This window comes from Pseudophryne corroboree, chromosome 2 (genome assembly GCF_028390025.1).
Source record: "Pseudophryne corroboree isolate aPseCor3 chromosome 2, aPseCor3.hap2, whole genome shotgun sequence".
In the NCBI taxonomy this organism is placed as follows: Eukaryota; Metazoa; Chordata; class Amphibia; order Anura; family Myobatrachidae; genus Pseudophryne; species Pseudophryne corroboree.
In genome coordinates, this window is record NC_086445.1 from 818,567,651 (window position 1) to 818,592,688 (window position 25,038).

General features: G+C 47.3%; 1 protein-coding gene across 3 annotated transcripts in view; it reads left to right on the plus strand.

The window, feature by feature from the left end:
* The window catches only part of ASMTL (acetylserotonin O-methyltransferase like), a 122,462-nt gene that overhangs the window by 29,738 nt on the left and 67,686 nt on the right, over nucleotides 1-25,038 (plus strand). For 2 of the 3 annotated variants that reach the window (XM_063955692.1, XM_063955690.1), the window contains 4 exons: nucleotides 9,273-9,320; nucleotides 23,400-23,464; nucleotides 23,652-23,719; nucleotides 24,155-24,263. In XM_063955692.1, coding sequence (XP_063811762.1) covers nucleotides 9,273-9,320; nucleotides 23,400-23,464; nucleotides 23,652-23,719; nucleotides 24,155-24,263 — 290 coding nt within the window. The remainder of the gene's footprint in view (nucleotides 1-9,272; nucleotides 9,321-23,399; nucleotides 23,465-23,651; nucleotides 23,720-24,154; nucleotides 24,264-25,038) is intronic. The other variant, XM_063955691.1, reaches the window with a different exon arrangement.

A 25,038-nucleotide genomic window follows, 5' to 3' on the forward strand; every position in this document is an offset into this window, starting at 1 on the left:
GGCGCCGCTGTGAGAAAGGGTCTGTCCCAGCTTGGAACAGTGTTCCAAATCCCATATCAGACCCAGGACTTAGGTATAAAAGGGGTATAATATTTACTTGAGCTTATTCAATTCTGTTAGTCACCTAGAACAAAAATAAAATTTACAGGTCCAGAGGATTATTTAAACAACATACCTGCTTGGTCTTCACTGATTGTTGTACAATGTGTCATGGAAACCTTTAGTACTGATTAACATGAAAGAAGTGGGTGTAACCTTTGTCAATGAGTGTTCCTTTTCGTATGCCTAAATACAGACAAAACAGTACAGGTTGAGTAGCCCATATCCAAATATTCCGAAATACGGAATTTTTTGAGTGAAAGTGAGATAGTGAAACCTTTGTTTTCTGATGGCTCAATATGCACAAACTTTGTTTAATACACAAAGTTATTAAAAATATTGTATTAAATGACCTTCAGGCTATGTGTATATGGAACATAAATGAATTGTGTGAATGTACACACACTTTATTTAATGCACAGTTATTCAAAATATTGGCTAAAATTACCTTCATGCTGTGTGTATATGAAACATAAATGCATTCTGTGCTTAGACTTGAGTCCCATCGCCATGATATCTCATTATAGTATGCAATTATACCAAAATACGGAAAAATCCGATATCCAAAATACTTCTGGTCCCAAGCATTTTGGGTAAGGGATACTCAACCTGTAAATTAACAATAAAAAGTATATTCCAGAGAGTGAGTTCATAAATGCACGTACGCCAAAGACTGTGTTTTGTTGCTGTTGGTGTGGACACGGAGACAGCCTACAGAGGCATGGCTTTGATTCAAGCCTCTTACAGTTTCCAAAGGAAGACATACTTGCAGCAAACAGAGACCATCCAGTGAGTGAGTTTGTGGATTATATTTGGGCGCACTGAAATATGTATTATATTATAGTTTCATAATTTCTTATGTCTTATCCAAATTTTTTGGAACATCCCAAGATTGCCTACCGGCCCAAACATTTTTAGTGTTGGATAGAGAAAAACATCAGTGAGTCGATTTTACTAAAACTTCTATAAATGAAAAGTGTAGGTATTTCCACTTTAAGACAGATGATAGCTAAAATCTTATTGGTTTCTTTGAGCGATACATCCACTCTCCTTTTAGGTAGCTTGGGGAAAACTGGCAACTCATCTGAATAATTAGAGTCCGTTTCTTACCAATCTTTCCAAGAAAGAGGCCATGTATGTTAGTAGAATCTTTATTCCTGTTTCAGTCCAAGGGCCTTTTTTTTTACCGCACATAGGGGTATATTCAATTAAAGTCTGATCCATTCCGACATGTATTTGTCGGAATGGATCCGACAACCCCTATTCAATCCCATCTTAATTCGACTTTTCAAGTCGAATTTAGATGGGACGCAGAGGAGGAGAAGGGGGGCGAGCCGCGGGGGGACAGCCGGCGGGCATACAGGGAGAGCAGCGCTACGGAGTAGCGCTGCAGCAGGATGTCAGGATGCAGCAGGATGTCACTCAGCCGCCTGACCTCACCGCGATCTCCCTGTATGCCCGCCGGCTGTCCCCCCGTCGCCCTTTGGCTCCCCCCCTTCCCGCCTCCTCTGGGTCCACATCTCAGTCCGACATAATTTTGATGTCGGACTGAGATGGTCGAAAAGGTGTCCAAAACCTGTCTGATTTGGCCCCGTTTTCGACATAAACACGTGGATCGTCAGCTATTCCGCCGATCAACGTGCTTTTCGACAAGTCGAATTTATCGACTTGTCGAAAACTTTAGCAAAATATTGAATTGGTCGAATCAGGATTCGACCTTAAAAAGTCGAAAACTGACGAAGTCGAAAACTGCCGTCTGTCGTAAAGACGATTGAATATACCCCCATAAGGTCTTACTTGAGCATCATAGTAAAGTACTGTACGTCTTGACACAGCTGAGTGGGAGAGCATTGGTATTCACCTAGAAGCTTCTTATGGAGTAGAATGAAAGAAAATGTCATTTGTGACGGATAAGAACTTCATCCCATTTAGACGAAACCATTTTCTCTTACGTCCTAGAAGATGCAGGGGTCCACATTAGTACCATGGGGTATAGACGGGTCCACCAGGAGCTATTGGCACTTCAAGAGTTTGAGAGTGTGGGCTGGCTCCTCCCTCTATGCCCCTCCTACCAGACTCAGTTTAGAAAATGTGCCCGGAGGAGCCGGTCATAGCTAGGGGAGCTCTCCAGAGTTTCTCTAGAAAAGTTTATTTTAGAGTTTATTATTTTACATGGGGGCTGCTGGCAACAGCCTCCCTGCTTCATGGGGACTAAGGGGGGGAGTAGTGTCCGCCCTGCGGGGTCTGAGCCACTATCTCCGCTGACAGGACACTGAGCTCCTGAGGGGATAGATCGTTCTCCGCCACAGGGAATCGCTCACCCCAGCAGCATGCCGCCACCCCCTTACAGAGCTGAAGATCAGTGGCGAGTGAGTCACCGACACCCCCTAGCAAGCGGGGGGCCAGTGTGAAGATGGCGAAATCAGGGTAGGAGAGCAGTATTAACTTCGCTCTGGAGGCTCAGCGGTACATAGTGTGGCGCTGTGATGGGCGCCCTGAGCCAGCGCCTATGCCCTACACACAGCCTGTCGGGGTCCCGGGATCTCAGCCAGCATAAATCCTCAGGCCAGTATAATCCTAGAAAGAAAGGGGAAGAGAGCGCCATTTTGGGGGCGGAGCTTCTCCTCAGAGCGGACCCAGCAGCGTTCAGTGCCATTTTCCTGCCTGCACAGCGCTGTACAGGAAGAGCAAGTCCCTCCACAGCAACTCCAGCTATCTCTCACGGTACCAGGGGGTTGTAGATAGGGGGGGGGGAGGCTGCAAAACGACTGTGTAACCTATTAAGGTGCACAGTCAGCGCTGATATGGGGTCTCCCTTTATATTAAAAGCGCTGTGTGTGGGCTGGCTCCAATCTCTGTGTCTCTTTTGCCATTCTTGGGGTGAAACTCTGTCTGTCCTCGTGTGTGTGTGTGTGTGTGTGTGTGTGTGTGTGTGTGTGTGTGTGGAGTGTCTGTGGTCTCCATTAAGCAATGTCAAGGGACTCTGTGTCACATGCTGCAGAGCATATGTCCTCTCAGGATTATCCCATTCTATGTAATCAGGATTGCACTGGTTTAGCACAGATTCCAGCAAGGGAGCCTGAGTGGTTATCCTCTATCAAATCTATGATTTCTCAGATTTCAAATAGGGTTGCGCAACATGAATCTGCAACTCAGGCTTTACAGAACTCTATGGTAGTCTGGCCCAGTTCTGGTACATCAGAGCTCCCCGCTGTATATTCACATAAACGTGCTCTTGCACAGATCATGCAGGAAGATACCGATTCTGATACTGCAGACGGTGACGGGGATGTGTTGCGGGGGGCAGCATCTCTTGCAAAAGGGGTGCAGTTGATGATAGAGGCTATTAGGGATGTATATGGGGGGAGATCCAGACTCGTACCCAAAATGGTGGTCTACCGTGGTAGACAAATGCGCATTAGGTAAAGAGCGGATCACGAATCCATACTTGCTGTAGTTCTTATGGATATCCTCCTTATTTCATCAACCGTGATGACATGTAAATGAAATGGATCTCAAATAGCGTTATACCATTTAAAATTTATTGGTGGAGGTAGCAGGGGACAAGTGGAGCTCTCACTTGGCTGTTTATGACGACTCCTGGGGACGCCTGGCTGTTTTTTTATATAACAAACGCTGTTGTCTACTTATTTCGGTAGACCATCTTGTCTGGTGAGAACCCATCTGTCAAAGGGGTTTATTTTATATTTTACATGTTTTTATGTGGCAATAAATTTTAAATGGTATAACACTATTTGAGATCCATTTCATTTACATGTCATCACGGTTGATGAAATAAGGAGGATATCCATAAGAACTACAGCAAGTACGGATGCTGATCCGCTCTTTACCTAATGCGCATTTGTCTACCACGGTAGACCACCATTTTGGATACGAGTCTGGATCTCCCCCCATATACAAACAAATTTATTGTTATAACAGTATTATGCTATGTTAGTGTCTCTTTTATCTTAAAAGGTTGAATCATTTCCAAAGATTTAGAGAGATTGAGTACCAATGGGCTTTTTTGAAAGCGCCTGCGAATCAGGGTGGTAACTATTTTTACTTTGTTCATTCTAAAGTGTAGGTGACACTTTCTCTACCACCTATTTTCTTGGGCTGCTTTGTTGTGGCGCACAGTTTGTGATCTATTTCCTTTTTTTAGGCTATTAGGGATGTGTTGAATATTGCTGATACAACACCTGAGCAGGTTGAGGAGGCTTACTTCACTGAAAATAAGAAAGCCTCGCTAACCTTCCCTGCGTCAAAGGAATTAAATGCTATTTTTGAAAAGGCTTGGGAAAACCCGGATAAAAAAATTCCAGATACCTAAAAGGGTCCTGGTAGCGTTTCCTTTTCCGGTAGATGATAGGAAAAAATTGGGAAAACCCGCCCATTGTTGACGCGTCAGTATGCAGACTCTCAAAAAAGGTGGTTTTACCTGTCCCAGGATCTACCGCCTTAAAAGAGCCGGCTGATCGTAAAATTGATGATATGCTCAAATCCATGTATACGGCTTCTGGGGCAATACTACGCCCCACAGTGCTTGGATTGCCAAAGCTATAGTAAAGTGGTCAGGCACGTTACTTGAGGACTTGGATACTATGGAGAAACGTGATGTTGAATTGTTTTTACGTACCAGGATTTCTGGTAGAATACATGAAAGACCTGGGTTCCTTGGCTGTGGGAATTTCTTCCATGTCAGTATCAGTTCGTCGAGGACTGTGGTTGCGCCAAACGTCTGCTGACGCGGAATCCAGGAGAAGTGTGGAGACCCTACCCTACACAGGTCAGGCTCTCATTGGGAAATCGTTAGATGCGTGGATCTCCACAGCTACGGCTGGTAAGCCACCCTTTCTTCCCTCAGCTACACCTGTTCCGAAGAAACCCTTTTCTTCAGTTGCATCACAGTCCTTTCGGTCTATCAAGCCCAGAAAGGTCAAACCGTCCAACACCTTCCTTCGTGGAGGTCGGCCCAAGTCCAAGAAACCTGCCGCTGCAGGTTCCCAGGAACAGAAACCTGCTTCAGGTACACCGAAGTACTCCGCATGGCAGTGGACTGCACGCCCCGGAGGTGGGGCCGGTGGGAGCGAGACTCGGACATTTCAGTCTGGGTGTCCTTCGGCCTGGACCCCTGGGTGCAAGATATCGTGTCCCAGGGGTACAGGCTGGAATTTCAAAATCTCCCTCCTCACCGATTTTTCAGATCAGGCTTGCCAGCTCTGCTAGCAGACAGGACTGTCCTGCAAGAAGCTTTACAGAAGTTGGTGGAGGCACAGGTCATTGTGCCAGTACCACCTCATATGCAAAACAAAAGTTACCATTCGAACCTTTTTGTGGTACCAAAACCGGATGGTTCGGTCAGGCCCATTCTGAACTTAAAATCACTAAATCCCTTTCTGAGGGAATTCAAGTTCAAAATGGAGTCTCTAAGGGCAGTGATATCAGGTCTGGAGGAGGGGGAATTCCTGGTATCCCTAGATATCAAGGATGCGTACATCCACATTCCGATTTGGCTGGCGCATCAGGCTTATCTACGATTTGCTCCGTTGGACTGTCACTTTCAGTTCCAGGCCCTGCCATTCGGCCTTTCCACAGCACCGAGGGTATTCACGAAGGTGATGGTGGAAATTATGGTTCTCCTCCGCAAACAGGGGGTGAACATAATTCCATATCTGGACGATCTGCTGATAAAGGCATCGTCCAAGGAGAAGCTGTTACGGTCCATAGCTCTGACGACCCAGCTTCTCATGGAACATGGTTGGATCCTGAATCTTCCAAAATCACATTTGGAACCAACCAGGAGGTTGTCCTTTCTGGGAATGATCCTCGACATGGAAGTGCAGAGGGTATTTCTTCTGGAGGAAAAAGCGTTGGTGATACAAACAATGGTCCGGGATGTCCTGAAGCCAGCCCGGGTGTCGGTTCATCCGTGCATTCGCCTTATGGGGAAGATGGTGGTCTCTTACGAGGCTCTACAGTACGGAAGGTTTCACGCTCTGTCCTTCCAACTGAATCTCCTGGACAAGTGGTCGGGATCTCATCTACACATGCACCAGAGAATACGTCTTTCGCCAAAGGCCAAGATTTCACTCCTCTGGTGGCTGCAATAACCTCACCTTCTGGAGGGCCGCAGGTTCGGGATTCAGGACGGGATCCTTCTAACCATGGATGCAAGTCTCGGCCTGGGGCGCAGTCACTCAAGGGGAAACCTTCCAAGGACGGTGGTCAAGTCTGGAAGCCGGCCTGCCGATAAACATTCTGGAACTAAGAGCCGTCTACAACGGTCTTCTCCAAGCGGCCCATCTTCTGAGAAATCGGGCCATTCAAGTGCAGTCGGACAACGTAACGACAGTGGCTTACATAAACCGACAGGGCAGAACGTAGAGCAGATCTGCAATGTCAGAGGTAACAAGAATCATCCTCTGGGCAGAAAAACACGCGTTGGCGCTGTCAGCAAGCTTCATTCCGGGAGTAGACAACTGGGAAGCGGACTTCCTCAGCAGACACGATCTCCATCGGGGAGAGTGGGGCCTCCATCCGTAAGTGTTCAAGGAGGTAACAGATCTTTGGGGTCTACCTCAAATAGACATGATGGCCTCTCGTCTCAACAAGAAGCTTCGGCGATATTGTTCCAGGTCGAGGGACCCTCAAGCGACTGTGGGTGTTCCAGTCGGTGTACGTGTTTCCTCCACTTCCACTCATTCCAGGAGTTCTCAAACTCATTAGAAGAACAGGAGTTCAGGTAATCATCATTGCTCCGGACTGTCCAAGAAGGACTTGGTATGCGGATCTTCTGGATCTACTGCTAGAAGAGCCGAGGCCACTTGCTCTTCGGGAGGACCTGCTGCAGCAGGGACCGTTCGCCTATCAAGACTTACCATGGCTACGTTTGACGGCATGGAGGTTGAACGCCAGATACTAGCTCGGAAGGACATTCCGAACAATATCATTCCTACCTTGATACAGGCTAGGAAAGGAATAGCGTCAAAACATTACTATCGTATTTGGAAAAAATATGTATCTGGTGTGAGTCCAAGAAGTTTCCTGCGGTGGAGTTTCAGCTGTGACGTTTTCTCCTATCCCTGAAAACAGGTGTGGATATGGGCCTGAGGTTAGGATCCATAAAAGTCCAGATTTCGGACCTATCCATTTTCTTCCTGACACAGTTGGCTGCCCTCCCTGAGGTTCACCCTTTTTTTGACGGGAGTTATGCACATCCAACCTCCCTTTGTACCGCCTACGGCGCTTTGGGATCTTAACGTGGTGTTGCAGTTCCTCCAGTTGGACTGGTTTGAGCCTCTACAGGAGCTTGAGGTCAAGTTTCTCACGTGGAAGGCTGTCACTTTGTTGGCCTTAGCTTCTGCTAGACGTGTGTCGGAGTTGGGGGCTTTGTCATGTAAGAGCCCATACTTGGTCTTCCATAAAGACAGAGCTGAGCTTCGGACACGTCAGCAGTTTCTTCCGAAGGTTGTATCGGCATTTCATATCAACCAATCTATTGTGGTGCCAGTGGCTACTGACTCCTCAATTTCAAGTCCTTGGATGTTGTAAGGGCTCTGAAACTCTATGTGAGGAGGACTGCTCGTCACAGAAAATCGGACTCTGTTTGTCCTGTATGATCCCAAGAAAACTGGGTGTCCTGCTTCTAAGCAGACGATCTCTCGCTGGATCAGGTTCACTATCCAGCATGCGTATTCTACGGCAGGATTGCCATGTTTTACGTCTGTCAAGACGCACTCTACTCGTAAGGTGGGTTCTTCCTGGGTGGCTGCCCGGGGTGTCTCGGCGTTACAACTTTGCCGGGCTGCAACTTGGTCTGGGTCGAACACGTTTGCAAAGTTCTACAAGTCCGATACTTTGGCCTCTGATCTGAAGTTCAGTCAATCGGTTCTGCAGGAGCCTCCACGCTTTCCCCCTCGTTCTGGGAGCTTTGGTACATCCCCATAGTACTAATGTGGACCCCAGCATCCTCTAGGACGTAAGAGAAAATAGGATTTTGGTTACCTACCGGTAAATCCTTTTCTCGTAGTCTGTAGAGGATGCTGTGCGCCCACCCAGCGCTTTGTTTTCCTGCAATTGTTGTTTGGTTCAGTACAACTTTGTTTTTAGTTAAGTACTGCATTGTTACTTGGTAAGTAATGTTTTCAGCGGTTGCTGAGTTTTCAAGCTAAGTTAGCTTGATGTGCCTTGTATGTGTGAGCTGGTATGAATCTCGCCTCTATCTGTGTTAAATCCTTCTCTCGAAGATGTCTGTCTCCTCGGGCACAGTTTCTAGACTGAGTCTGGTAGGAGGGGCATAGAGGGAGGAGCGGCCCACACTCGCACACTCTTGAAGTGCCCATTGCTCCTGGTGGACCTGTCTATACCCCATGTTACTAATGTGGACCCCAGCATCCTCTGCGGATTACGAGAAAAGGATTTACCAGTAGGTAACAAAAATCCTATTTTTAAGTAGCATATTCTGTCCGATACTCTTTAATAGGGCTAAAGCTGGTCATACACTTAGGACTTCTTGGAGGGGAGAAGTCGCATACGATCGCCCTGGAACCGCCCGGCAGCTTCCCGGCGGCCGGATCGCATATGATACATCGTATGCAGTCGTCCTGCATACGATGTATCGTATGCGACCCAAAGCCAAGACTGCCAGTAAGATATATCTATAGTGCAGTACTTCCGAACTAGGGTCTCCAATCTGATGCTCACAGGACGGCGCATAGGATGGCGGTAAATGACATCAGAGTTGACAGTTTTCATTCGATTTATCTGCCCAAAATGTCAGAATTGGATGAAATCTGGCAAAATTGCACTAGTGTATGGGCACCTTAACATATGCAACTATGATTATAAAGCAAACATTTAAAGCAAAAGGGATGATATCTCCTTTTTAGGCATTTATTTTATTTTATTTTTTATAAAGTGAAGCTTATTTCTAAGTAAGGGGTTACATTTGGTTTATTTAAAAAAAAAAAAAAAAAAAAAAAAAACAACAACAACCCGTTAAGCAGAATATGATCAGAATCCATTCTGTACATAGAACAGTTTATCTCTATATAATTTCATTTGGCAGATAGTTTCTTTAGAAGTAAATGCGGAAATGCCTATAAATTCTTTGTACACTGTTTCACTCTATATTACTCACTGTGTTCAAATGTTTTAATTTTTTTTCTTAGAAACACCTTAAAACTCCAGATATTGTCATTGGTGCAGACACTATAGTGGTAAGTTGGACTAAAATCAGTCAGTTTGCTATTAAAATGCTCCCCATTTCCTTGCCTCCTCTCTCCCAATTAAGAGGTAGTTAAATTAGTATACAATAAGGGGTGGTCTTCAGTATGCCGAATATCGGGATCCCGGCGCACAGTATACCGGCGCCGGAATCCCGACACCCGGCATACCGACAGCTATTCTCCCTCGTGGGGGTCCACGACCCCCCTGGAGGGAGAATAAAACAGTGTGGCGCACGTAGCGAGCCACCGTGCCCGCAGCGTGGCGAGCGCAGCGAGCCCGCAAGGGGCTCCTTTGCGCTCGCCCCGCTGTCGGTATGCCGGCGGTCGGGCTCCCGGCGCCAGTATGCTGTCACCGGGAGCCCGAGCGCCGGCATACCGTACTACACCCACAATAAGTATAAATAGCATTGCCATATACATCAAGCACCTTAAATTGTAGTCCTCTGCACCCTGTATTTACACTAGATTAATTTGTTTGCAGCAAGCATTGCAGTCTTAGAGCTTTCTGTCTTTCTAATACGTAAACCATGCCTGGAGCAGTATTATGACTATTGATACTAATATGCTGCAAATTGTCTACTGTAATAGACCAAGAGCGCTTAATAAATACTGAGCAAAATAAGCACACAGTTTCCATGTGACACAATGTTTCATATATTGCTATTTGGGGGAGCTTTGGTCTTTATTATTAGGAGTAAATTTACTAAAGCTTCTAAATCAGGGAATTGGTGATGTTGCCCATAGCAACCAATCAGAAGCTGTCTATCATTTCTCTACTGCCTTTTAGAAAATGATAGACAGCATCTTATTCTCTGTTTCAGAAGCCTTAGTAAATTTACCCCTTAGGGCAGTATTCAATTGATGTCGGATCCTTTCCGACGGAAAGGATCCGACAGTTCAGTATTCAATTTGAGGCCAAATCCGACAGGTTTTGGCTGTTTCCGACCAATGTCAATCCGACTTTTTTTAAAGTCAAATTGACATTGTCGAAAACGGGACTAAAACCTGTCTGATTTGGCTGCAAATCCGACAAAACACGTGGATCCGCGGCTAATCCGCTGATCCACGTGTGTTCCGACAAGTCTGAATTGCCGACAAGCCACATAAAGCTGGTGGAGGGGCAAAAAGAAAGGGGCCAGACTTGCATACAGCCGTGTGCCATATTTTGCCACACCCCTAACGCTGCCTGAAGGTACAAACCGGGGGACCCCAGTTCAAAGTGCGTCTGACCACAGGGTTCCTGCTAAGATCCCCCGTGTAGAACTGGCACAACTGGGCTTGACTAGTACTTGTGTGATGTTTTAAGCTAATTTGGAGACTTTGCCAGTATAATATATATATGTAACTCCGGCGCCATTGGAGGGGGCGGCGCTACCTCAGGGCAGGACATGCAGGCGTTTTGGCGTCTTCCTCTGCTTACTGCAGCCATACACAGCACACACAGCGCTTCCTGACTCCTCAGCCACGCTGGATATCTGGTACAGGGTGTAGCAAAGGGGGAGAGCCGCTTGTGTACACGATCCTGATCCTATTTAGGACACAAATTAGTGTTTACTGTGTTTTAGGAGAGCTGACAGCCTCACTGGGGCAGAGCAGCTCACGGTGTGCTGGTGTTCCTCTCTACCTCTGTGTCTCCTCTCACATACAGTAGGGCAGGCTTGCATTATCCACTGTCTGTGTGTATGTGTATGTGTATGTTGTTTGTGCTTACTGTGAACATGGGAAAACACAAACGGTGCAGTGTTTGTCACACCAGATTTTCTACATTGTCTACTGACTCGGTTTCCTGTGATAAATGCAGTCAATCTCACAAGTAGGGAGGCCAATCCCGGGACGTTTTTTCAATCCCGGGATTCTGGTTTGAAAAACGCTCAATCCCGGGATTCCCGGGATCCCGGGATTGCAGTAGGGATCAGTGAAGGGTGTAGGGAGCAACGCTGGAGGGATGGTGTAGGTAGCGGTGCGGGAGGGAGGGAGGGTGTAGGTAGCGGTGCGGGACTCAGGAGGGAGGGTGTAGGTAGCGGTGTGGGACTCGGGAGGGAGGGTGTAGGTAGCAGCGTGGGAGGGAGGCTGTTAGACAGCACTGCATGGAGGGAGGGTGTAGGTTGCGGTGCAGGAGGGAGGGTGTAGGTAGCGGTGCGGGGGGGAGTGTTGGTAGGGGCACGGGAGGGAGGAAGGCTGTAAGAGAGCACTGCACGGAGGGAGAGTGGGTGTAAGTAATGCTACTTACTATTAGGTGGGCGGCAGCCATGGACACACTGAACGCGGCGGCATTTCAAATGAAGCGCCGGCCAACAGCCAACCAGAGCTGGCGGACCGGCAGCCAATCAGGGAAGCGGCCGCAGCAGTCGCTCCTTCTGCGGCAACTTCCCTGATTGGCTGCCGGTCCGCCAGCTCTGGTTGGCTGGCGGCCGGCGCTTCATTTGAAATGCGGCACGTTCAGTGTACCCATGGCTTCCGCCCGCCTAATAGTAGTAAGTAGTATTACTTACACCCACCCTCCCGCACATGCGCAATGTAATCCCGTGAATCCCGGGATTGGAGGCTCCAATCCCGGGATTCAAATCCCGGCATTTTTGGGCCCAAATCCCGGGATCCCGCCAATCCCGGGATTGGCCTCCCTACTCAGAAGCCAGTGAAGTGCCTGTGGGAGAGGATTCAGAGCCCCACTGGTTAGGGAATCTTAAAACTATGATGTCAGAGGTGTCATCCCAGCTCACTACAAATGTGCAGAAAACTCAGCTTCAAACTGTTGCAGATTTAACTGCTAGGGCAGATGCACAGCCCCCCCTTTCTCATGCAGGTCCTCAGAAGCCGGGTTTACCTGCTGTACTATATGATACAGATGATGATGGGGATGACCTGGATCCCGTTAGTGGGGTTCCAGATGCTGCTCAGGGTATTGAACCTCTCATTTTGGCTATAAGGGATGTGCTGAAGCTCCCTCTAGAGGACGCTGCATCTCAGCAGTCGTTTTTCTTTGTACAAAACAAGCCTAATGTCCCTTTCCCTGATTCTCCATAGTTAGATGACCTAATTAAGCAGGCCTGGAAACATCCAGACAAAAAATTCCAAACGTCCAGGAAGTTTTTGCGCACTTTCCCATTTGCTTCTGAAGGCAGAAAATTTTGCAAAGAGCCCCCTGGGGTGGATGTATCGGTCTCTCGCCTGTCTAAAAAGGCGGTACTGCCCGCCCCGGGCTCATTTACTATGAAGGACCCTGGGGATAGAAAGATAGAGACTACACTAAAGTCTATTTACACAGCAGCTGGTCTATCGCAAAGACTGGTCATTGCGGGTTGCTGGATGACCCATGTTATTCATTCCTGGGCCTATCAAATTCAGGGAGGCCTCTCGGAGGATATGCCTTTGGTTACTATGGTAACCCTAATAAAATACATTCAGGACACTACACGTGTCCTTTGTGATTCGCTCAAGGAAATGGGGAACATTAATGCTAGGACTTCTGCCATGGCAATGTCGGTGCGCAGGGTCTTGTGGTTACGTCAGTGGATTGCGGACGCAGAATCCAAACGTAGTTTGGAGTCGCTTCCCTTTTCTGGGGAATAGCACTTTGGGGTTGAATTGGATACCTGGATTTCCAAGGTTACGGCTGGGAAATCCACATTTCTCCTCTCTGGGGACCCGCCGGTGAGACGCTCCCACCCGGGGCCGTCTGTCCAGTCATTTTGTTCTCACAGATTTCTCTAACGTCCTAGTGGATGCTGGGACTCCGTCAGGACCATGGGGAATAGCGGGCTCCGCAGGAGACAGGGCACATCTAAAAAAGCTTTTAGGTCACATGGTGCGTACTGGCTCCTCCCCCTATGACCCTCCTCCAAGCCTCAGTTAGGTTTTTGTGCCCGTCCGAGAGGGTGCAATCTAGGTGGCTCTCCTAAAGAGCTGTTTAGAAAAGTTTTTTTTTAGGTTTCAATCTCAGTGATTCCTGCTGGCAACAGGATCACTGCATCGAGGGACTTAGGGGAGAGATTTCCAACTCACCTGCGTGCAGGATGGATTGGAGTCTTAGGCTACTGGACACTTAGCTCCAGAGGGAGTCGGAACACAGGTCAGCCTGGGGTTCGTCCCGGAGCCGCGCCGCCGATCCCCCTTACAGACGCTGAAGAGACGGCAGAACGGAGGTCCGGAAAGCAGGCGGCAGAAGACTCCTCAGTCTTCTTGAAGGTAGCGCACAGCACGGCAGCTGTGCGCCATTGTTGTCACACGGCTCACTGACTCAGTCACGGAGGGTGCAGGGCGCTGCTGGGGGCGCCCTGGGCAGCAATATAATTACCTTTTAGTGGCAAAATAAATACATCACATATAGCCATTAAGGCTATATGTATGTATTTTAACCCAGGCCAGTTTCTTAAAAACCGGGGAAAAGCCCGCCGAAAAAGGGGCGGAGCTTATTCTCCTCAGCACTCAGCGCCATTTTCCTGCTCAGCTCCGCTGGTGAGGAAGGCTCCCAGGTCTCTCCCCTGCACTGCACTACAGAAACAGGGTAACAAAGAGAAGGGGGGCATAAATTGGCGATATTTATATATTAAGAGCGCATATATAGTAAACAACACCTTCTAGGGTTGTTTATATACATTTATAGCGCTTTTGGTGTGTGCTGGCAAACTCTCCCTCTGTCTCCCCAAAGGGCTAGGGGGTCCTGTCTTCGATTAGAGCATTCCCTGTGTGGCTGCTGTGTGTCGGTACGTGTGTGTCGACATGTATGAGGACGATGTTGGTGTGGAGGCAGAGCAATTGCCGATGATGGTAATGTCACCCCCTAGGGAGTCGACACCGGAATGGATGGCTTTAGTTATGGAATTACGTGATAATGTCAGCACATTACAAAAGTCAGTTGACGAAATAAGACGCCCGGCAAACCAGTTAGTACCGGTTCAGGCGTCTCAGACACCGTCAGGGGCTGTAAAACGTCCTTTACCTCAGTCAGTCGACACGGGTACCGACACAGATGAATCTAGTGTCGACGGTGAAGAAACAAACGTATTTTCCAATAGGGCCACACGTTATATGATCACGGCAATGAAGGAGGCTTTGCAGATCTCTGATACTGCTGGTACCTCAAAAAGGGGTATTATGTGGGGGGTGAAAAAACTACCTGTATTTTTTCCAGAATCAGAGGAATTGAATGACGTGTGTGATGAAGCGTGGGTTAACCCCGATAGAAAACTGCTAATTTCCAAGAAGTTATTGGCATTATACCCTTTCCCACCAGAGGTTAGGGCGCGCTGGGAAACACCCCCTAGGGTGGATAAGGCGCTCACACGTTTATCAAAGCAAGTGGCGTTGCCGTCTCCTGATACGGCCGCCCTCAAGGATCCAGCAGATAGGAGGCTGGAAACTACACTGAAGAGTATATACACACATACTGGTGTTATACTGCGACCGGCAATAGCCTCAGCCTGGATGTGCAGTGCTGGGGTAGTGTGGTTGGATTCTCTGACTGAAAATATTGATACCCTGGATAGGGACAGTATTTTATTGACTCTAGAGCAATTAAAGGATGCTTTCCTTTATATGCGAGATGCTCAGAGGGATGTTTGTACTCTAGCATCAAGAGTAAGCGCGATGTCCATATCTGCCAGAAGAAGTTTATGGACGCGACAGTGGTCAGGTGATGCGGATTCCAAGAGGCATATGGAAGTATTGCCATATAAAGGAGAGGAATTGTTTGGGGTCGGTCTTTCGGACCTGGTGGCCACGGCAACTGCCGGCAAATCCACTTTTTTACCTCAGACCCCCTCCCAACAGAAAAAGACACCGTCTTTTCAGCCGCAGTCCTTTCGCTCCTATAAAAAGCGACCAAAAGGACAGTCTTATCTGCCGCGAGGCAGAGGAAAGGGTAAGAAAGGGCAGCAAGCAACCCCTGCCCAGGAACAGAAGCCCGCCCCGGCTTCTACAAAGCCATCAGCATGACGCTGGGGCTTTACAAGCGGACTCAGGAACGGTGGGGGGTCGACTCAAGATTTTCAGCAATCAATGGGTTCACTCACAAGTGGACCTGTGGGTCCTGCAGATAGTATCTCAGGGTTACATGCTGGAGTTCGAAAGGTCTCCCCCTCGCCGGTTCCTAAAGTCTGCTTTACCAACGTCTCCCTCAGAAAGGACGTCGGTTTTGGAAGCCATTCACAAGCTGTATTCTCAGCAGGTGATAGTCAAGGTACCCCTCCTACAACAGGGAAAGGGGTATTATTCCACACTATTTGTGGTACCGAAACCGGACGGTTTGGTAAGGCCTATTCTAAATCTGAAATCCTTGAACCTGTACATAAAGAAATTCAAGTTCAAGATGGAGTCACTCAGAGCAGTGATAGCGAATCTGGAAGAAGGAGACTTCATGGTGTCCTTGGACATAAAAGATGCTTATCTACATGTCCCGATTTACCCCTCACACCAAGGGTATCTCAGGTTCGTGATACCAGACTGTCATTATCAGTTTCAAACGCTGCTGTTTGGGTTGTCCACGGCCCCTCGGGTCTTTACCAAGGTAATGACCGAAATGATGGTTCTTCTACGAAGAAAAGGCGTATTAATTATCCCTTACTTGGACGATCTCCTGATAAGGGCAAAGTCCAGAGAACAGCTGGAAGTCGGTGTAGCGCTAACACAAGTAGTGCTTCAGCAACACGGGTGGATTCTAAATCTTCCAAAATCTCAATTGACCCCGACAACACATCTGCTGTTCCTGGGCATGATTCTGGACACGGTTCAGAAAAAGGTATTTCTCCCGGAAGAGAAAGCAAGGGAGTTATCCGAACTTGTCAAGAACCTCCTAAAACCAGGAACTGTGTCAGTACATCAATGCACAAGAGTCCTGGGAAAGATGGTGGCTTCGTACGAAGCGATTCCATTCGGCAGATTCCATGCACGAACATTTCAGTGGGATCTGCTGGACAAATGGTCCGGATCGCATCTGCACATGCATCAGCGGATAACACTGTCACCGAGAACAAGGTTGTCTCTCCTGTGGTGGTTGCAGACTGCCCATCTGTTAGTGGGCCGCAGATTCGGCATACAGGACTGGGTCCTGGTGACTACGGATGCCAGCCTACGAGGTTGGGGAGCAGTCACAAAGGGAAGAAACTTCCAGGGCGTGTGGTCAAACCTGGAGACGTCTCTTCACATAAATATACTGGAGCTAAGAGCGATCTACAATGCTCTAAGCCTGGCAAAATCGCTGCTTCAGGGTCAGCCGGTGTTGATCCAGTCCGACAACATCACGGCAGTCGCCCACGTAAACCGACAAGGCGGCACGAGAAGCAGGAGTGCAATGGCAGAAGCTGCAAGGATTCTGCGCTGGGCGGAGAATCATGTCGTAGCACTGTCAGCAGTGTTCATCCCGGGAGTGGACAAATGGGAAGCAGATTTCCTCAGCAGACACGACCTTCACCCGGGAGAGTGGGGACTTCATCCAGAAGTTTTCCACATGATTGTGAACTGTTGGGAACAACCAAAGGTGGACATGATGGCGTCTCGCCTCAACAAAAAATTGGACAGGTATTGCGCCAGGTCAAGAGACCCTCAGGCAATAGCTGTGGACGCTCTGGTAACACCGTGGGTGTACCAGTCAGTGTATGTGTTCCCTCCTCTGCCTCTCATACCAAAGGTACTGAGAATTATACGGAAAAGAGGAGTAAGAACAATACTGGTAGCTCCGGACTGGCCAAGAAGAACTTGGTATCCGGAACTTCAAGAGATGCTCACGGAGGATCCGTGGCCTCTACCTCTAAGAAGGGATCTGCTTCAGCAGGGACCTTGTATGTTCCAAGACTTACCGCGGCTGCGTTTGACGGCATGGCGGTTGAACGCCGGATTCTAAAAGAGAAGGGCATTCCTGAGGAAGTTATTCCTACTTTAATTAAAGCCAGGAAAGAAGTGACCGCACAACATTATCACCGCATTTGGAGAAAATATGTTGCGTGGTGTGAGGCCAAGAAGGCTCCAACGGAAGAATTTCAATTGGGTCGATTCTTACATTTCCTGCAAGCAGGATTGTCTATGGGCCTCAAATTGGGGTCCATTAAAGTTCAAATTTCGGCCTTATCAATTTTCTTCCAGAAGGAATTGGCGTCAGTGCCTGAAGTACAAACTTTTGTCAAAGGTGTACTACATATACAACCCCCAATAGTGCCTCCAGTGGCACCGTGGGATTTGAACGTGGTTCTAAATTTTCTCAAATCTCATTGGTTTGAGCCTTTAAAATCGGTAGATTTAAAATACCTTACATGGAAGGTAACCATGCTGTTGGCCCTGGCTTCAGCCAGGAGAGTTTCGGAGTTGGCAGCTTTGTCATACAAAAGCCCATATCTGATATTCCATTCGGAGAGGGCAGAATTGAGGACACGTCCTCAATTTCTCCCTAAGGTGGTTTCGGCATTTCACTTGAACCAGCCTATTGTGGTGCCTGCGGCTACTAGCGACTTGGAGGACTCCAAGTTACTGGACGTTGTCAGAGCATTAAAAATATATATTTCAAGGACAGCTGGAGTCAGAAAATCTGACTCGTTGTTTACATTGTATGCACCCAACAAGTTGGGTGCTCCTGCGTCTAAACAGACGATTGCACGTTGGATATGTAGTACAATCCAACTTGCACATTCTGTGGCAGGCCTGCCACAGCCTAAATCTGTAAAGGCCCATTCCACAAGGAAAGTGGGCTCATCCTAGGCGGCTGCCCGAGGAGTCTCGGCATTACAACTTTGCCGAGCAGCTACGTGGTCAGGGGAGAACACGTTTGTAAAATTTTACAAATTTGATACTCTGGCTAAAGAGGACCTGGAGTTCTCTCATTCGGTGCTGCAGAGTCATCCGCACTCTCCCGCCCGTTTGGGAGCTTTGGTATAATCCCCATGGTCCTGACGGAGTCCCAGCATCCACTAGGACGTTAGAGAAAATAAGAATTTACTTACCGATAATTCTATTTCTCATAGTCCGTAGTGGATGCTGGGCGCCCATCCCAAGTGCGGATTGTCTGCAATGCTTGTACATAGTTATTGTTACAAAAATCGGGTTATTACTGTTGTTGTGAGCCATCTGTTCAGAGGCTACTTCGTTTGTGTTATCATACTGTTAACTGGGTTCAGATCACAAGTTGTACGGTGTGATTGGTGTGGCTGGTATGAGTCTTACCCGGGATTCAAGATCCTTCCTTATTGTGTACGCTCGTCCGGGCACAGTACCTAACTGAGGCTTGGAGGAGGGTCATAGGGGGAGGAGCCAGTACGCACCATGTGACCTAAAAGCTTTTTTAGATGTGCCCTGTCTCCTGCGGAGCCCGCTATTCCCCATGGTCCTGACGGAGTCCCAGCATCCACTACGGACTATGAGAAATAGAATTATCGGTAAGTAAATTCTTATTTTCGCTCTAAGGCCAGGGGTGCCTCCAATGCGGCTAGAGGCACCAGAGATAAGTCAAGAAAACCTGCCAGCACCAGCTCTCAGGAACAGGCCACCGGTTCTGCTTACGCTAAGGCCTCAGCATGACGGTGCCCACCCACACCGAGGGGATCTCGAGGTGGGAGCTCGACTGCGTCACTTCAGCCATGTCTGGGAGACTTCCTGCCAGGATACCTGGGCCAGGGATCTCGTTTCTCACAGCTACAAGCTGGAGTTAGACAGTGCTCCTCCCCTACGATTTTTCAAATCAATCTTGCCAGCTTTGGAGGATATGCGGGTTACGCTGCAGCAGGCCATCCTAAAGTTGGTCCAGTCCCGCGTCATTGTTCCAGTACCAATACCACAACAAGGCAGGGGTTATTACTCCAACCTGTTTGTGGAGCCGGAGCCGGACGGTTCGGCAAGGCCCATTTTGAATCTCAAGTCCTTGAATCCTTACCTGAAGGTGTTCAAGTTCAAAATGGAATCCTTGAGAGCAGTGATTGCGGGTCTGGAAGTACCGGAATTCATGGTTTCCTTGGTCATCAAGGATGCCTACCTCCATATTCCGATTTGGCCGCCTCATCAGGCGTGCCTGAGGTTTGCCCTGCGGGACAATCCCTACCAATTACAGGCACTGCCCTTCGGCCTGTCCACAGCTCAGAGGGTATGATGTTACAGCTCCCGGGTCCAGGGGGTCAAAATTGTCCCTTATCTGGACTATCTTCAGATAAAAGTGAGATCCAGGGAGCTCTTGTTGCTCCATATCGACCGCACTGTCCAACTTCTGTCACACCATGGGTGGATCCTCAACTTGCAGAATTCCCACCTGGAGCCGACTCAACGGCTCCTGTTCCTGGGATGTCATTGGATACGGTGGCCCAGAGGGTCTTCCTACCAGAAGACAAAGTCAGAACACTTCAGGAAATGGTCCGCATGGTGCTTCGGCCTGCTCGAGTGTCCATCCATCTTTGCATAAGATTATTGGGCAAGATGGTCGCCTCATACGAGGCGATCCAATGCGGCAGGTTCCATGCCAGGACGTTTCAGTTGGATCTCCTGAACAAGTGGTCTGGATCACATCTACAGATGCACCGGATGATACGGCTGTCGCCTCAGGCCAGGATTTCCCTCCTGTGGTGGCTGCAGTCCTCCAATCTCCTGGAGGGTCGGAGTTTCGGGATTCAGGATTGGACCCTGCTCACGACAGATGCAAGTCTCCGAGGATGGGGAGCGGTCACCCAAGGGACGCAGTTCCAGGGCAGGTGGTCAGCCCACGAAAGCCTCCTTCCAATCAACATTCTGGAACTTCGGGCAATCTACAATGCTCTGCTTCAGGCCTCTCCCTTACTCAGGGATCATGCGATCCAGGTACAGTCGGACAACGCCACAGCAGTGGCGTACATAAATTGGAAAGGAGGGACAAGAAGCAGAGCCTGCATGCGAGAAGTGTCAAGAATACTCCTCTGGGCAGAAAGAAATGCAAGAGCACTGTCAGCAATATTCATTCCGGGAGTGGACAACTGGGAAGCGGACTTCCTGAGTTGTCACAATCTTCACCCGGGGGAGTGGGGTCTCCACCAGCAGGTGTTCCAACAGATCGTCCACCGGTGGGGCTGCCCACAGATAGACATGATGGCTTCTCGTCTCTACAAGAAGGTTCACTGGTATTGCTCACGAACCAGGGACCCTCAGGCGAGGGCAGTGGATGCACTGACATCGCCTTGGCCTTACCGGCTGCTATACCTGTTTCCTCCGATTCCGTTGCGCCCAAGAGTGCTCAAACGCATCAGACATCAGGGAATCCAGACAATTCTAATTGCCCCGGATTGGCCTCGGAGGGCGTGGTACGAGGATCTTCTGGATATGTCCGTCGAAGACCCTTGCCTCTACCACTGCGAAGCAACCTTCTTCAACAAGGACCGTTCATCTACCCGGACTTACGGCATCTGTGTTTGACGGCATGGAGGTTGAGCAGAACATCCTAACTCACAAGGGCCTTTCCAAAAAGGTTATTGCTACCATGGTTCAGGCCTGGAAGCCTGTGACGTCAAAACACTATCATCATATCTGGAGGAGATATGTCTCTTGGTGCGAGGAACGCACGTATCCACCTGCAGAGTTCCACTTGGAATGTTTCTTATGTTTCCTGCAGGCTGGTGTGGATAAGGGCTTACGCCTGGGTTCCATTAAGGTCCAGATTTCAGCTCTGTCCATTTTCTCCCAGAAGAAATTGGCAGTGTTGCCAGAAGTTCAGACCTCTCCACATACAACCTCCGTTTGTGCCGCGTACGGCACAAGGTTGTCTCTGCATTTCACTTGAATCTGCGAAGTGTGATTCCTTCCAGTTCTGGCGTTTCTGCTTCACCGGAGGCATTGGATGCTGTGCGAGCCTTGAAGATCTACATCAAGAGAACGGCTCGGATCAGAAAGACTGATTCTTTGTTCATGCTCCATGATGTGCAGAAAAAGGGTTGTCCTGCTTCTAAGCAGTCCATTGCTCATTGGATTAGGTTTACTATTCAACAGGCTTATGTGTTGGCAGCCTTACCTGTTCCAAAGTCTCTGAAGGCCCACTCTACACGGTATGTGGGTTCTTCCTGGGTGGCTGCCCGTGGTGTCTCGGCCTTACAACTTTGCTGAGCTGCTACCTGGTCGGGGAAGAACACTTTTGTGAAGTTCTACAAGTTTGATACCTGGCCACTGATGATACCCAGTTTGGGCAGGCGGTGCTGCAGCAGTCTCTGCACGTTCCCGCCCATTCTGGAAGCTTTGGGATGTCCCCATCATTCTAGATTCCCCCAATATCCCTTATGGATGCTAGAGAAAATAGGATTTTAAATACCTACTTGTAAATCTTTTTCTCGTAGTCCATAAGAGATATTGGGCGCCCGCCCCAGTGTGTGACGTTTCTGCAGGTTCTCCTTTTGTGGTTACCTGTTCAGCTGTTGCTGTTGTTGTTAACAGCTGTTGCTGGTCGTTTTATGTTCGTGGTGTGCTGGTCTGTAAATCTCACCACTCTTTGTGATATTTCCTTCTCTCATATGTTTTTTCTCCTTCGGGCACGTTTTTACCTATAACTGCCTGTGGGAGGGGGCATAGAGGGGAGGAGGCAGCACACCCAGTTGAAGAAATGTAAAGTGCACTGGCTCCTTTGGACCCCGTCTATACCCCATCGTACTAGATTCCCCCAATACCCCTTATTGGCCACAGGAAAAGGATTGACCTGTAGATATTTAAAATCCTATTTTTTCCTCCATTACATTGGACCTCAAGTCCACACATATGACTAGGAAATATATACACATTATCAGAACTCAGTTTATTGAAGAATTTGAGGATTCTGGACTCTGACAACCCTTGTGCATCTATTTCCAATGCCTGAGATAACCAATCTTTCTGCTTAGATTTTTGTTACTACTGGGGTCAAATGAAATTCTGTAAAATTCTAAATAGCCAGCTAAAGTTAAATTCGTGACAAGAAGAGGTTAGTAGAAGAGTAATTGGATTGTTTGCAGGTTGATGGAGGAATGGTAAAGGGGTAGGAGCCACTGCTTCAGAATTAATGTATATCTCGCGTCAGGGCAGGGCTTGTCTAGTGTGTCGTTAAAACCTCAAGGGCTAGCCTTTCAAAGGGGATGTAGTTATGTGACCGGTGGTCTGGAGACTGGCGAGCACAATACTTCCCCCTACATCCCACACCGTCATAATCCCGCTGCGCAACAAGCGCAGCGGAATGCCGGCGCTTGTTGCGCTCTACACCCCCCCACGCCGGCATTCCGTTGCCAGGATTCCGACGGAGGTATGGTGACCGGCGTCCTCCTGCTCCTGACAGCCGGTCACGCATACCCCACCCCTTCCATGCTTTTAAGTGGGTTAGTAACTTGAAATTTGCAGATCTTGGAGACATTGTGGGGTGAAATAGTGTTGTGGAAGATAAATGTACTGTATCCTATGTAATATATGTGTCATTTAATTATAATTACCTTAATAGTTGGATTAAGTCATACAGCCGCTGTTTGACAATGCAATACTAACAAACAATAAATCTCCAAGGGGCACCTCTAATACCACACGGAACCACTAGAATTCCGGTAAACATAGCATAAAAAATAGATTACAGAAACACAGATTTAAGAACACTGTTTTCCAAAATAAGATCAAAGGAGAGTCCACAAAGGATAGAGGACCTCCCTTCCCTTTCATCTTCCAGTCTATTTCTTTACCCCACATTTTCCTAACAGACTTAAAATTAACAGAATATCTCAAATAAAATAAGGTCGAATATGGAACCCAAGTTAATGCAACCAGCACAACAGATATCTGTCTGCAGCAGGCACTGATCCCACTACTCTGTGTTTCAAATAATTTTCAAAGTGATCAAATAGCTGTTTGACAACTTGCTGCACTTATGGTGTGCGTGAGGGTCAGAATCATGTGACTGAGGTAGGGCCACATATACAGTATTGGCCCTCAGTGAGCAGTTTCTCCAGTATAATCCATGTTTGTGATATAACTCTAATCCAACATACATACAAAAACGTGCCTAACATGCTAATTAGATTATAGAAAGAGCATTCATAGTATATAATCTTAGTTTCTAAAATGTTCTCTTTTATGCATATTTGTATTTATTATGTCTTTCTGCTCCCTTATTATTATTATTTTTTTAAACAGACCCTGGAAGACGCAATCCTTGAGAAGCCATTAGACAAACAAGATGCATATAATATGCTGTCAAGGTCGGCAACTCTTCTAGTAAATGACTGAGTTTATTTTTACATTTCTGTATTCGAATGTGTGATTTCTCACATGTCAACTTGAAAGCTAATATAGGAATGTATAATCTGATAACTGCTAATGATTTGTCTGTTTTCTAAATGATATAAGAAAGATAACACAAACCGTTCTTTCTGCAATATGTTGTAGGTTGAGTGGCAAAGAACATAGTGTCTTTACGGGAGTTGCAATAGTGCATTGCAGAAGTCAAGATGGTAGTATGTTTATTTAATTTTGGTCTATTATCTTTTAAAATTATTGTGACTTATTAGAACATACTCGGCAGAGTTTAAAGCACATCGCCACAAGCTAGACTTGATATTGGCAAGTTATTTAAGAATTTTTTCATTAGAGTAATCCCATGTTGGTGACCTCACATTCAAAATGCGATGCATCATGCATCCCGCCTGTCTTCTCTTAAGATCAACAGAAGGATAAGGGTTTTACATTTTTCACCGTAGGTCATTATGTCAGCATTTATTTTACTAAACATCTGCCCAATACATAAATCACGACAGGATCTGCTTGGGCAAGTTTATGTAACCATACAAATGATGAGCAGTGGAAATGTATCCTCCTCAACACATTTGTAATCTCCCTGTTCACGCCATATTGACAGTTAATAAAATATTCAATATTTTTTCGTGTTTCAGATAATAAACTGGAGACTGACATTATTGATTTTTATGAGGAAACCAAAGTTAAGTTTGCAAATTTATCGGAGGATCTTCTTTGGGAGTATATTGACAGTGGAGAGCCAATGTAAGTCCTTGTTTATGTGCTGTGTAGATGTTCTGTGTTGACTTAGGCTTTGTGTGCTTTTATATCAGAAGTATAATGTATTTGTTGTAGAATTACCTCCATATATAATATTATTTAGGGCCTTATTTTCCAGGGGAGTTGCAATAGTGCATTTCAAAACGCAAGATGATATTGTGTTTAATATTTGTCCATTATCTTTTCAAAATTATTGTGACTTATTAAAACCATACTCAGCAGAGTTTAAAGCACATGGCCATTATCAAGTGTGTAAGGTTGCCTTTTTGTTTCTTTTTGTTGTAAAAAAAAAAAGTAATTTTTCAGCTATGAGCAGCAAATAAAGATTTTTACACCAGAAATTTAGCAAATGGTTACAAAACAGTCCTCATATTAGTGATCTGATCATTTATACATTCTGTATTTGAGGTCATATTCTCTTTATGATGCACAGTGTGAGAATCTGAGAAAAGACCACATCATAAGAATGTATTAATTCTGTTAAAGTTGGAATTCCCACAATAAATCAAGATGTACCTAGAGAGTTAACAAACAACAAAGTGATGTGGACAACAAACAAAGCTAAAGGGGGGTACTCACGGAGATATCCATGCTTAAAATCTAAGCAATCTGGCTAAATTGCTTAGAAGTTAAGCACTGATCTCTCCATGTGTACCCGCGATAGCGATGCGTGGCCCCGCGCATTGCTATCGCTGGTGCTAGATTGGTTTGCATGCAGGCTCAATCAAGCACATCGCTCATTTCACTGAGCGGCTCCCCC